The sequence below is a fragment of the Anopheles moucheti genome, chromosome X, assembly GCF_943734755.1.
Source record: "Anopheles moucheti chromosome X, idAnoMoucSN_F20_07, whole genome shotgun sequence".
Lineage (NCBI taxonomy): Eukaryota > Metazoa > Arthropoda > Insecta > Diptera > Culicidae > Anopheles > Anopheles moucheti.
Genome location: NC_069142.1, coordinates 1,331,672 through 1,344,640, shown reverse-complemented (window position 1 = coordinate 1,344,640; position 12,969 = coordinate 1,331,672). Strand labels below are relative to the sequence as shown.

At 45.2% G+C, this 12,969-nt stretch overlaps 1 protein-coding gene across 5 annotated transcripts; it reads left to right on the top strand.

The window, feature by feature from the left end:
• Positions 1 to 541: 541 nt before the first annotated feature.
• On the top strand, positions 542 to 12,967 carry LOC128307393 (uncharacterized). Of its 5 annotated transcripts, none has more exons than XM_053045201.1 (8): positions 542 to 868; positions 3,095 to 3,571; positions 7,801 to 7,913; positions 8,170 to 8,318; positions 8,397 to 8,652; positions 8,729 to 9,066; positions 9,141 to 9,297; positions 11,240 to 12,967. In XM_053045201.1, exons 2-8 carry the CDS (start codon positions 3,496 to 3,498, stop codon positions 12,788 to 12,790), a joined length of 2,640 nt encoding a protein of 879 aa, XP_052901161.1. In that variant the 5' UTR covers positions 542 to 868; positions 3,095 to 3,495; the 3' UTR covers positions 12,791 to 12,967. The 5 variants fall into 5 exon arrangements, with proteins under 5 accessions (XP_052901161.1, XP_052901160.1, XP_052901159.1 ...); XM_053045200.1 differs by having other exon boundaries at positions 542 to 937; XM_053045199.1 differs by having other exon boundaries at positions 542 to 956.
• The last annotated feature ends 2 nt before the right edge of the window (positions 12,968 to 12,969 follow it).

The window sequence follows — 12,969 nt, the reverse complement described above, 5'->3', positions numbered from 1 at the left end:
AAAATGAATGTTCCAAATAACGCAACTTTGACTTTGTACCTACAATTCTATATATTTGTTCTTCTTTTCATTGCATCCAACGACTTAATCTCTCTCTTTCTCTCTCTCTCTCTCTCTCTCTCTCTCTCTCTCTGTGTAATAAAAAATATAAGCTTTTCAATATTCAAAAATGCAAACTCTCATACAAAATGTATTGCCTACACAGGGAGGCGGTTGGTGAACAATGTGTATTTTTTTGGTTGTTGACACTACAATTAAATGGCTTCTTTGTATCTTTTGATATTAATTTACAATTGATTCTTATTTGTTAACGCTACACTTGTGTAAAACTTGCCTATGAAAATGTAAAATTACTTTATTTTCGTTATTGTATTTGTTACTGTGAGCTATCTGCACGCGTGAAGCAGTGTGCAATGTTTTAAAGGTTTGACACGCCTGATCTGATCGTGGGGAGTGCGTGCGAGAGAGTTTCAGTGGTGGTTTGCTTGCACGACGCGTTTCGGTCGGTCAACGACAGGGCAGGCATTTTGTCCGAAGCGAGCTCTGCATCTCGTGAGGTGTCTGGCTGGAGTAGTTTTTAGTGCGTCTCCTAGTCCGGGTCTTGGGCAAAACCGCTGAGCCCATGCGCTCGCATCATTACGGGAAGCAGTATTTACCAATCAACCCGTGTGCCAACGACTTTTACGATTAGCTAGCAATCCGAATTCCAACAAACAAAAAAGAAACAAGTGTAACAACAAAAAGTCAAAAGGACATCCAATTTGTGCCGTCGTCATCGCCTTAATCGCCATTGCTCAGCAACTTGGGTGCCCTCCGCAATTCGTGTTTGTGTGTTTGTGTAGTGTATGGGCGTGCTGTGCGCATCAATGTGTGTGTATATATATTTGTGTCGCATTTTAAAGTGCAGGCTCACCTTCTGAACGATCGGAGTTAGAAGGTGTACCAGATTTTACATCGTAATTTGCTTTTCTTTCATCTTTCAACTAACACTGGGTTCCGCCACGAACGCCACCAAGAAGCCAGCACTGCCGCGTATACGCGTTGCAGGAGATTGTTGTAGGGGATAGCGAAGAGGGGGACGGGTTGGAGGAGGTTGCATTCCTATGCAGCGATGGACCAAATCCAACGCGAAATGCAACAGCTAGTGAATTGAAACGCCATACAAGCGATAGGGAAATAGAGCGAAAGCGTGTGTGAGAGCGGGCTATCGAGAGAAAACTGCAGGAGGGCCGAATAGGATTGGTTTTGATTAGCGGTAGGTGATTTAAACGCGTGCATTAGACCTACAATCAGCGCCCGAATTTCCTCCCATTCGCTCCACACACACATACACGCACACAGCAACCATAATGTAACACAAGGTGCAGGGATCATCGGCCTGTGGACGGTTGTGTGTTGTGTGGTGTATGTGTCCGGTTTTGATGGTGGACTGGCTGGTGGGTGGCAGCCGTGGCGCGGGAGAAAGCTTCGGATGCATTTCGAAAGCAAAATAGTAGCAGAAACATTAGCTAAAAATATAACAACATCAACAACAAAATGGAAAGAGAATTGGCCAGCAGAGGGATGAGGAAACGAACGCCGTGCTGTCGAAAGGCGAATAAATATGGCTGAGCTATTGGAGCATTATTTCGTTGGTTTCTTCTCACACCGGAGAGTCCAACAGCACCTACCTTTCTCACTGACTGGTAGGCCCCGTTTCACCTCATCGCTCACTTACGTTTGCCACGAAACTCCGCTGGCACTATCACTTTCGCTGTAAGACAAGAAGTAAAAAATAACATGGCAAACAGACACCCAACCTTGCTGTCGATGCCATTTTGGACAATGAACCTTTTTTGTTTTTTTAGACAATCTCCAATGTCTCTTTTGCCAAGGGGTGTCTACAAGGGGGTAGTGGGGCGTTGTCTTCCAACATAGCCGTTGCGTTTCTTCGCGTTATAGGTGAAGTACGTGAATTAGTTGGTGGGTTTTCGGGTATTTGTTTATTTACAACATCTGCTAGCGCCATACACACAGATCTCGTACAGCAGCTGCAAAATCATCTTCCGAATGCGTTCCAAACATTGTCGCACCGTAGTTAAGCTCCAAAATAGTCTGTAGGTGGATGATCATTTCTAGCCAACAGTGCCAGTGGTGCCCATTAAACCATTCATAAAAAAAGAATAAGAAGATGGTTCTTCTCCTATACTATCAAACAAGTCTCCCTTCCACCGCAGCCATGCGTCAACTATCAAAAGAAAAAGGAAAAACCAACCAGAGAGAGAGAGAGAAAAGCCTACCAAAACGGAAAGTGTCGAATCACTATTACTTCATCTCAAGGCCAGAGCCAGAGCACTGCCGGAGCGCTACTGCTGTGAGGCAAGAAAGCGTGTGGCGTCACACGACACCATCCATCATCCGTTCACCGCCGTTTCGTCCATTCCATAACTCCTTCCCAATTCCAGGCGGCCACTCCGTTCCCTGGCTGTTGAGTTGTTAAGTGAGTCGCCGCTGGTGAGTGAGCACGGTGAGCTGGCAGCGCTCTGCATCTCACGCGCCAGTACATTCGGTTTACCTTAGGAAGGTGGGGGGGGGGTTAGGTTTACTTTTACCAGTTTTCGAATGATCGCAGTGTAGAGTGTTGCAGAAATATTGAAGAAACAGATTTATTGGTGTTTTTTTTGTGAGGTCTTTAGTGACTTCATAACTCGCCCACAAGGTGATTGACTGCAAAGTGCTCATAGGTGATTGGTGCTTCTTTTCACTAGGAACCGGACACATTTCTTTCCGAACCAGTGTAACCAGTGCGACAGTAGCGCAATGTATTCGCCTGCAAACCGAAATTTTGCAGTTGTTTGCAAGTCGTTTGTTTTATATTAAACGGCTCTTACCATTCCGCTGGTCTACGTTTTGGAAAGCGTTGCCCAAGAAGTAAAGCGGGTTGAATTAATATATTCGGCAAAGAAGGGGCAAACAAAACCAGCATATCATGACGTTCGTCTCGGCGGAACATTCGTACACGTATTTAACCTTTGTTTGCTTTGCGGTTATCTTCGTTTTCTGAATGAAATAGTTTTCACATACTTATGGCCCTTTTTCTGTCCTTGTTTCGTAGGAAAAAGTACCAAAAAGCACGACCCCATTGATAAGTGGTTTGAGGAAATCGCAACCAAGCCTAACCATCCGCACGCGCCCCAATGCCCCGTTCGATGGTGTGTTCGTCGACAAGGGCATAGGCGAACCACCAGTGCAAAGACAGTGCCTGTGAACTCCGCGAGCTGCGATAAAAAAACCTGTATAGAAAATGCAATAGTGTTGGGTTGGGAGTTGAAGTAAAGGAAGGGAAACGAACGAACCCAAACACGAGCTGAGCGTGTCCGACAAGCGGCACACGGTGACGAAACCGCGCACGGAAAGAAAGATCTGCGATCAGCTATAAAGCAGACGAACGAAATCGAATGCAAATGTCAAAGCTGGTGCCGATCGCCAACCCGCAGCACCATCACCTTTACCACCATGTCATCGAACACTGACCTCAGCTTCGAGTGGTCATTGCTCACCAAGAAGGACTGCCGCAAGTGGAACACTGCCGGTAAGTTTGTAAATTCTGATGTTCCAGCTATATCCACTACAAACTTCAACCCGAGTTTGTCTAGCCGTCCTTTCACCTCATCTATTCTAAAGAAAACCTATCTGTCGCCGATTGTAAAATAAGCAACAGTTGATCAAGATCTAGCATCTGCAGCAGCTGATCGGTCACTGTTGTACAACAGTTTGTCCTACAGCTGAACAGTGAGTGAGATGCGCACTGTGATGTATCTGTACATGAGAAGAGCACTAATCGTTTAACTTTACTTGCCTTGTTTCGCTTACCCCTAATAGCTTCATCTTGTACATATTTCCTGGCAGTAACCGGGCCTAACTAGCATAGGAAGGCATAAGTAGATATATAGGTCAGCTTTGGGCTCTCACAAAACAACCTAATGTACATCCATTTCCACATGAGTAACGTGTAAGCAGCTGATGTCCAAGCCACATGAACTCAAAGATCATGTGATGACGTGCACAAGCAAACTATCAAGCTGTTGTTTTTTTTCCCCTGTATTGTTTAATGTCAACCGGCAAGGTACATTATTTGAGCGTTCAGTGTTCAAGGTATGAGTACATTAAGCATCTTCCTGATGGCTAATGGTTTGCGTCAATTGTAAACATCTGAAATCACCACTGGTCAAACAGCTGACATCATCGGACATGCTTGGAACGCTTCGCGTGCGTAGTGATCTTTTGCGAAAAGTATAGTGTTTGTTAGTTTCCCAAACCGTGACATCATTAAACCACTGCCGATTTTGTGGTTCAGATATTCGTGCCCAGCATCCAGCACTGTTGCAGTCATTTTTATCCTAACCTTGATCAACCTTAGGTGCACACGTGCTGGAAGTCTGTATTATGTTGAACGCTTTTTGCCTTATTTATATACTTTTTATGATATCGGTTACCTCTTGATCTAATCACCTAACGATTGCTGTAGCTGAGTTGCTGCTGCGATGTAATTATACACAGCAATCAAATCTGTGCTAATACTCCGGTCGCATACATTTCATGATCTCCACCATTCATCAGCGATACACTGGACGTGCTTCGACACAACAAAACAAAAAAGGCGATACATACGCCCGAGTGAGGAAAAAATCACCTAAAGCAATAGCTCGATCGCAATACACTGCTGCTCACCGATCCGATTTGCAACATTCAACTCACAAACGCATTGTGCAAAAACAAAAATAAAACAAGCGATATGTTTGCCCACCGAACGATAAGATACCGATCTTAAGTGCTTGATTGGCGGGATGGGGAGGAATATTCAATCGGGGTTTAGCTACTGTTTGTGTTTGAAACGGGAGAACACGGTTGAACGAGGGATCAAACGCGCCTCATCGCACGATAATAGCTCTAAACTTCGCAAACCCACGATAAACGAAAGGGCAAGCGGAAATGTACAACCATGGCAGCAGCACCAACAATATACATGACGTTGAAACTCTCGGTCTGCGTTGCAAAACGGGCGCGTATGATAACGCCCGGAGAAGATGATTGGCTGCGGTGTACGGAAAAGGAGGTGAAATATGACTGGTTATGCAGTTGCCAAGTCAGGTCACGAGAGCGGACGGTTGACGTTTAGGCGACACTGATCCGCCAGCTGGAGATGATAACGAAATCGATGCAATCGATGCGTAGCTTGTCGCATTAGGGGCTGGCCAAAATGCGAATAACCTTCTAGTGTATGAGGGAGAAAAATTCGCAACTTGAAGTTACATTATTAGTAATTATATTCAATTAGCTCCAACCTTGTCCTGATTATACTGTGGTGTAGATACAGATAGGAAAAAAATAGCTGTTGCTATAAAAACCAAGATATAGCATTTGCTGATGTTGATGTTGATGAACACTAACATTTTGCGAGCGTTAATGTTTTTGTTGTCAGATGCTGGTTTTTGTTTGAAATTATTTATGGTCTCCGGTGTCTCTTGGTTCGAGGAAATCCTCTAGAAGGTTGAAATTCAAATATATATTCTTGATAATACTTGACCACCACGTAGCACCTATGGAAGGGTTAGATTGCCCTTTAGTACTTCGAGGTTTGATATGCAGCTGTAGGAACTCGGAAGACGTAATAAGTATTGGTCCCGTCGGGCAAACTTCCCCAGAAGAGAGATATAAAAATGGACAAAACAGGCAAGCGGCAAGGACTGCTTCAATACCAACGAACAAGGAGAGAGCGTGCGCATGGGTTTTGCAGGCAGATCCCATGATTCCATGTCATCTGTCCCCGTGTAGTCCTCTGTCGTTTCGCTACATTTCGTTCACATTTTGGCTTCGGGGGTTGTGTACACAGAGCTGTGGGAAACAAGAGGGACCCATCGTGTTAAAGGGCTGCCGTCGTTTGTAGGCTTCAATTGGGCATGCGTGGCACACGCGACACGCACACGGACGGTTATGTGTGTGTGTGTGTGTGTACTGCCGGGCACAGCACTGGCACACTTAGCACACTCGTCCGTACGTTGGTAGAGTTCGTTGTTGTCTGCCCGTCAGTTGCCCGTCCGTACGCGGTCAATACGGGCGAGTGAGAGTTACGCTTGCGGGAGCGACTACTTGCTTGTGAAGTATTTTGGTTGTTTTTTTTCTTGTGCGTGGAACCACGAGCTGGCAGCTAACTTATTGTACGGGATTTGGTGATTGCTGATGGGGTCTAGTTAGCTCCCCGGCCATAACATCACGTCCATCAACACAGCAAGCAACCGAGCAGTTCGAATGCGTCCAGCCTTAGGACGCACCGGGGAAAAAAAAGACATCGCCCAAAATCCTGCAGCAAGGGGACGGTGAACCCTATCCCTCCTGGTTTTATCGTGCTCAAGGTTTTCGTGTGAGTGTGTGCATTTTCAACTACCCAGCCCTAACTTGCAACTCCTTAATATTGCCGGTGAGCAATGAAAAATTCAGTACATCGATACTGATCCCCTTTCCAACATTCGATAACAGATCGGAATGTTTCGTCCGCGACTCTGCAAATGTTGGTCTAAAAAGCTGTAATTTTTAAAGAGGAGTCCTCAGGTTTTCTTCGAATCAAATCTTTAACAAATGCGCAACTGTCAGCCGGTTGAAATGCGGCATGAGGTGTAAAATGTACTTTCGTCCTTGCATTTCCTTCACATTCAATATATCCATGCGCTAAAAGGACGAGACAGCTGAGTTTTTCGACTGCAGACCTCGGCGGCAGGACTTAAAATTCCACTTGCGAACCTTCTCGGCGTTTTGGCTTTCACGGTTTTCCTACACAAGCGCGCGCACACACACACACACACGCACACACATACACACATACATCCTGTTCTGGACTTGCTCTATCTGTACATTGGTTTTTCATATAGGAGCGAAAAAAAACACATAGGGGAAAATTAAAGGCAACATTATGAGCGGCCTAACGAGCGACGTGTTCGATGAGCATCTCGTCGATGAAAGCTCACAGTACATGCTGGACGGTAAGTTTCCCATCCCAGCTTCGGCTTCCATTTGTGTGCGCTTGCATGTCCTTTGCATACTTGCATCTTCCTCACTACCAAACCCACAAGAGCTTGTTCGTACCTCACACCTTGGAATCGCAATTTGCATCACAGTTATCGTTTTGGTTTGTTTTTTTTTTTGAATTTGTTATTGCTATTTTTTATGTTTCTCACACCTGCATGCATATTCGCATACATGTACGCCATTAGGTATCTACATCCATGTCTCTAATGCTGGAACACAGAACGACCGTAGCGGGTGAAAAATAATGCTTAATTCTCATCCGATAAAACAATGCACCGTACACATACAGAACAGACACATATGCGTACTTTGGTACCACCTTTAAAACAGTGTGAGTGTGTGTCTAGTTACTGCCATAGATAGCATTGCACCATATCACTGCACATTGCACCCTAGACCTTTATTTCGCTTGAGGAGGGTAATTTTTTTTGGTACGTTGCTTTCATCGAGATACTATGGTTTCAAAATGAATTAACTTATCGATAGAATACCTTCCCAACATATTTAACACACTTCAAATTTTACTACCACTAAAAAATACATCACTTTATCTAAATAAAATGCTTTTTTTGTGGTTATTTTGTAAGCGTAGTCGATTTAATTGAAGATTAGGTACCCATATGACAATGCACGGCTTTCATTGAAGTTATTCATTTGCTTTACACAAATGTCGTGGGTAGAATAGTTCAGAAAATATTATTGTACTGAAATATATGGTATTCCAACTTTTTTTTACAGACTTGCAGTTGGCAGCAGAACTTGGAAAGACGCTACTAGAACGAAACAAAGAGCTCGAAGCAACTCTGAAGCACCATCAGAATATTATTGAGGATCATGTACAGGAAATAGAGGTGAGCAATGACATCTTTAAATTGGTTGCAAAACCAAATTAAATAGCAACAGCAAACTCGCGGCTCACTTTAATGATTACCAGACGCCAATATGGCACCTCAAAAGTCGAGAGACTTCACGGAGTCTGCATACGGAGGGACTATTGGAGATTCTCCATACATGGCGGATGCACTGCCATACATGGCAGAATGCTGACTACCAATAAAACACAACACAGAGAGTATTTGGTTTATTGTATTTCGGTTTTAATTGCAGTATTTAACAAAACAGAATGCTGCCCTGCGGGAGGTGAACGACTCGCGGATGAAGATCTACGAACAGCTGGAAGTGAGCATTCAGGATCTGGAGAGGGACAAGTACAAACTTGCGCTCGAGTATCAAGCGGAGAAGAAGCATGTTAAACAGTGAGTGTCCCAAGCACGGAAGCGAAACATATTCCAGCGACGACGGCAGACTAATTTACATTGACGACTGTTTTCTAGGCTGTGTAGCAATATAGAGAGCTTAGAAACCAAAGTAGAAGAACTGACGCGATCGCTCGAAGATGCTCGACGGCAAGCCGAAGCGGATCGAAGGACAAAGCAAACGGAACGGTTGCTCAGTCAGCAGCAGCAGCAACAGCCACCGGGACTGGCAATAATTAAACTCAACAGCCAAACCAGCCATGCATCGAAAGACGCCATACCTGTTGTTTCGCCGCAAGGGGACGATAGCACCAGTCGACAAAAAGCCGAAACAGTAAGTGGCGCAAACACTGGGTACTGTTTGCTACAACTTCCTCATTAATCGATTCTCGATACGTTTTCCATTCCAGTGTCAACAGAACAAAACAATGTCCACTGCAGCGGCGAAGAACAGCGGTACCGTTCCGTCGTGCCAGGATGGTGACGACAATCAAGACGACAGGGATGATGGAACCTGTACGGAGGAACACATACTAAGCGAAGATAATGAGGAGGTCCTGCGCATTATGCAGGAGCTTCAACGCACGCAAAAGTGTCTGCTGTCCGAGCAGGGCAAGGTGGGCGAACTGGAAGAGCAGCTGGCGGCAATTGCCCAGGAAAATACGGCACTCCAGTCGAAGCTGTTAAATACGCGATCCTCCGAAATAAAGTCCGTGCATGATGAGCTGTCAATGCTTGCGGAGTTCGGGTAAGTGGTTAATGGAGGTGCTATGCAAACGCAACAAAACGGCATAACTCAAACACCTTCTTCTACGCGGACAGCCAAGGACAGGTGTGTACCAGATGCCTGCGAGACCTAGGAGAGCAACCGGACAACGATTCCATCATTACTGGCACTGAGGACGATGATGCCAGCCTGATGGATCTCATCCACAACGTGGACATACCGAAAGTGTATCGGTCATCTGTCACGATGGAGGTACCGTACGATTGGGCAGCTTTAAGAATTTCAACAAATTTACTTGCTCTGACCGTGTAGTTCACCAATTTTTATCCTTTTCAGTTTATTTTAGTTAAAGTGATCAAAGAAGTGATCTGCAAACATGTTCTTTTTGCTATTTATCTAACATCTGACGATTTATTTGAGACCTCATTCCCATTAGGTCTGAAGAATCATGTTAACAAAACTTATGTACACATACTATTCCTCCTCTTTCTGTCTTCTCTCTCTCTCTCTCTCTCTCTCACACACACACACACACACACATACTAACTCTCTTCCACTCTCCTTATTGTTGTATATGCATAATTTTGTATTTATTATAATTTGCTTGTGCTATCTAATGGTAATAAGTTATATTTACGTGTAAAATAATAACCGTCAAAAGTATAACTAGCAGAAAATCTAACTAACTTCAGCACTACACGCATCTATCAGTATGTATGAAACACCCGCAGCACCAGTCTTTCTTGCATAATTTGTATGGGTATCGTTCCAAATTGGGCAACCCTTCTGCTCGAGTATTTCGAGACTGTTGAATGGCGGCTACTGTACTGGACAATCCCTAACTACCGTCAAACAAACTTGACCTCACCCCCTCGGGATGTACCGCATCGAAAGCGCAAGAAAAAAGCAAAAAAAAACTTCCATCAATTATGTCCATTCAATTGAATCGTTTTGTTGTTTACTATTTTGTTTGCCTTGTTTTGTTTTGTTGTGTCATCTTATATCTTTCTTTCTTTCTTTTTGTTTCTTCTTCTTCGTTTTCTTTTTCTAGGCCAAAACTTGCTCAATATGTGCACATTCGTCTAAATATCTGCATGAGCTGCCCGTTAATATCGTTAGGCTTTTGATCGAACTCTGGTTGCTCGTAGTCCGCAAGTTCACCATCCTCAAGCGGATGCTAAATTATTTGTACCGACCCGCGCTGCTCATACATCAGCTGATAAGCCTGCCAGCGTACGAGCAGCTCAACTGTCTATAGAATGTGCGGAAAGGACATTGTAAATCATCACAAAATCTAAATTCCAGCAGTGCCGACATAGTTTCGGATCGGATGCTTTTCTTTCGGTCGATTCACTTTATAATGCATGTACAGCTTTCTGCATGCATTTATCTTACATGAAGTGAAATTGTTACAAAACTAGAAATGTTTCTTTTTTTATCAGTAACTCGCACGAATATTTCAGCACTACGGGACTACGAGTAAAGGTTCTTCTATGTACAAAGCAGATCTTAAGAAGTTTAAAGAAGGAAACAGTAATTTAATGATAGGGCCAAACGGGCGCTGACAGGGTGCTTGCATAAACCAATTCGTATTTAACCGATGATTACCCTTTGTAACTTACACAAAAGCAATCCTCATGATGTCACTGTAAATTGTAAAACAAAATATTAACACTACTAGCCGGAGTTATGTGTAGATTTTTTTAGCTGCTAAATGTAGGTGGATTGCTTTTGCTATAGATCATCATTCTTTATATTTGTTCCTGTTGATCCTGCTAGATAAGTATTTTTTTATTTTGTATATTTGTTTGTATGTATGTATAATTTGTTGGATAACTATTTGCTACTTTGTTTTAAGAGTTATAACGACACTCACTTACACCTTTTGCATAAAATACTAATAAGAAAATAAGTGGTGTTTATTATTTTGTAACAACAGACTAAACAAAGCGAAGAGTTTAAAACAAATGATTGGAAGAATACACGTAAAACGTAAAAATATTACTTTTTACAATCTAATGTTTTGATTTATTAGTTTCAAAAGAGTACAGAGAGTCAGAGAGAGAGGGAGGGAGATAGAGAAATTATAGAAATTATATTTGGAATATTTGAAAGGGTTATTCCGAAAGATATGAGAAGTACATAACAGAGCATAATACTGATATAAACATTTCGTTCCTATTATGTGTTGCAGATACTTCCGACGAAACCGGATAGCTTGGATCTTTCCGCAAGCGAATGTGCCGGTCCGACTAATCCATACCGCGAGTTGGTGGAAAAATATGAGGCACTGCTGGAGGTTCATCGGCAACCAATTGTGCGGAAGGCGACGACGGCATCAGCGGGAGCGACTGCAACAACGGTCGGCTCTGGTAACAACACTCCGGTCGATAGCTGTCAGCCGCAGCAGCTGCTGGTGGATACGGTTGATGGTGAACCGGCACCGCGCTATATGATCGAGTTCAATCCCGCCATCGTGGCCTGCGATCCACAGGAACGGCATGCGGGCGAGCATCAGGGTATCAGGGCAGCTGCAGTAGCAGCAACCGAGTGCTCCGAAACCGAAACCGCGAGCTCCGGATACTCGGACGAGGTGAGCAACAAGGCGACCCAGACGGATGAGAGCCCGCGCAATTTTCTCTGCACGATCGCGGACGGCAAGGACTGGCGATTCAGTATCTACGAGGATGAGAGCGCTATCGACTCGCGGTTCCGCTTCAGTCCGGCGCATCGCGAGCTGTTCCGGGAGATATTTAGCGTGCTGCGTAAGGCGGCCGAAAATCGTGATGAGGGCGATCAGCTTCCACTTCTGGATGATACGAAACCGATCGGTGGTGTAGTGGCGGGTAGAGGTACAACCAATCCGGTACCACCAGTAACGCCTGCGAACGAAGAACCGCCAGCCGGTTTCGGTATAGAGGAGGAAGAGGAAGACGACGATGAGACGGTCAGCTTCATCTCATCCTCCGCCGTCAGCGAACAGTCCTTCGCTATGTCCGAATGCATCACTAAGTCAGAACGTCGGCGAATCGCTCGGCAGGCGAAGGCCGCTTGTCGGTATGGGGAAGAGGAACCGAAACCAACGGAACTTCATCTCGCCGACGATGCGACCAAACGCCAACCACAGCAACTACAGCACCATCCGCAGCATGCATTGCCTGGTGCTGCCGATGGACACGCGCTACCGGCCGAACTAGACTACATCTCGGTAACGGTCGGTGTACACAAGCGCAAGTCACGCCGTCGAAGCCATCGGCGAGAGGGCAACCAAACGGTTGGTCTCACTCCACCGACACCGCCTCGCACAGGAAGCGCCCGCAAGAACCGGCCCTCGTTCCGCCCGTGGAACCCGGAACGGGACGGTGCCACCGCCGTGCCGGGCGAATGGAATGGTAACTCGATGACCGTTTACAACCGGGCCATACCTAAACCGGGCCAACCTGCCCCGGACGGTCACGGCGTGGGTGCCTCTACCCTTCCCAATGTTGCCAACACGAGTCACGCAATGCCACCCAAATCCCGACGGTCGGGTGAGAAGAAACGGAACTCCTCGGGACTTCGTAACCGATATGCTGATCTAATGGATGATGCCCAAGGTGAGGATGTGGTTGAATTCCGGCCCTCGTCCGCCTCCCAACACCTGCACAAACTACAGAAATTGGATCTCTCGTACGCGGAAGTGCTGCGCCGTGCGGACGGTGGCAATCCTTTCCCTGCCCGGCGCCAGTATAATAAACCGCAGTAGCCAGCGCAAGGTTCAGGGGCCCAGGGATGAAACACCAAACAGCATACTGTACGGATGTAGAGGAAACTGCAAAATAAACTTCCCCAAAAATCGCGTCACGCAATTCGCGTTCCGAACGATTTAGAACATAAAAGAAAATGTCTTCTTTAGTGGGTTTGTTTTTTGTCTATACACGTTTC

What these genes read in the sequence shown, in the direction of transcription:
- LOC128307393 (XM_053045201.1), top strand. Translation starts at nt 3,496, where the DNA reads ATGTCATCGAACACTGACCTCAGCTTCGAGTGGTCATTGCTCACCAAG. An exon ending in CCGCAAGTGGAACACTGCCG is followed by an intron (nt 3,572 to 7,800) that starts GTAAGTTTGTAA and finishes TTTTTTTTACAG; the next exon opens with ACTTGCAGTTGGCAGCAGAA. An exon ending in TCAATGCTTGCGGAGTTCGG is followed by an intron (nt 9,067 to 9,140) that starts GTAAGTGGTTAA and finishes CTACGCGGACAG; the next exon opens with CCAAGGACAGGTGTGTACCA.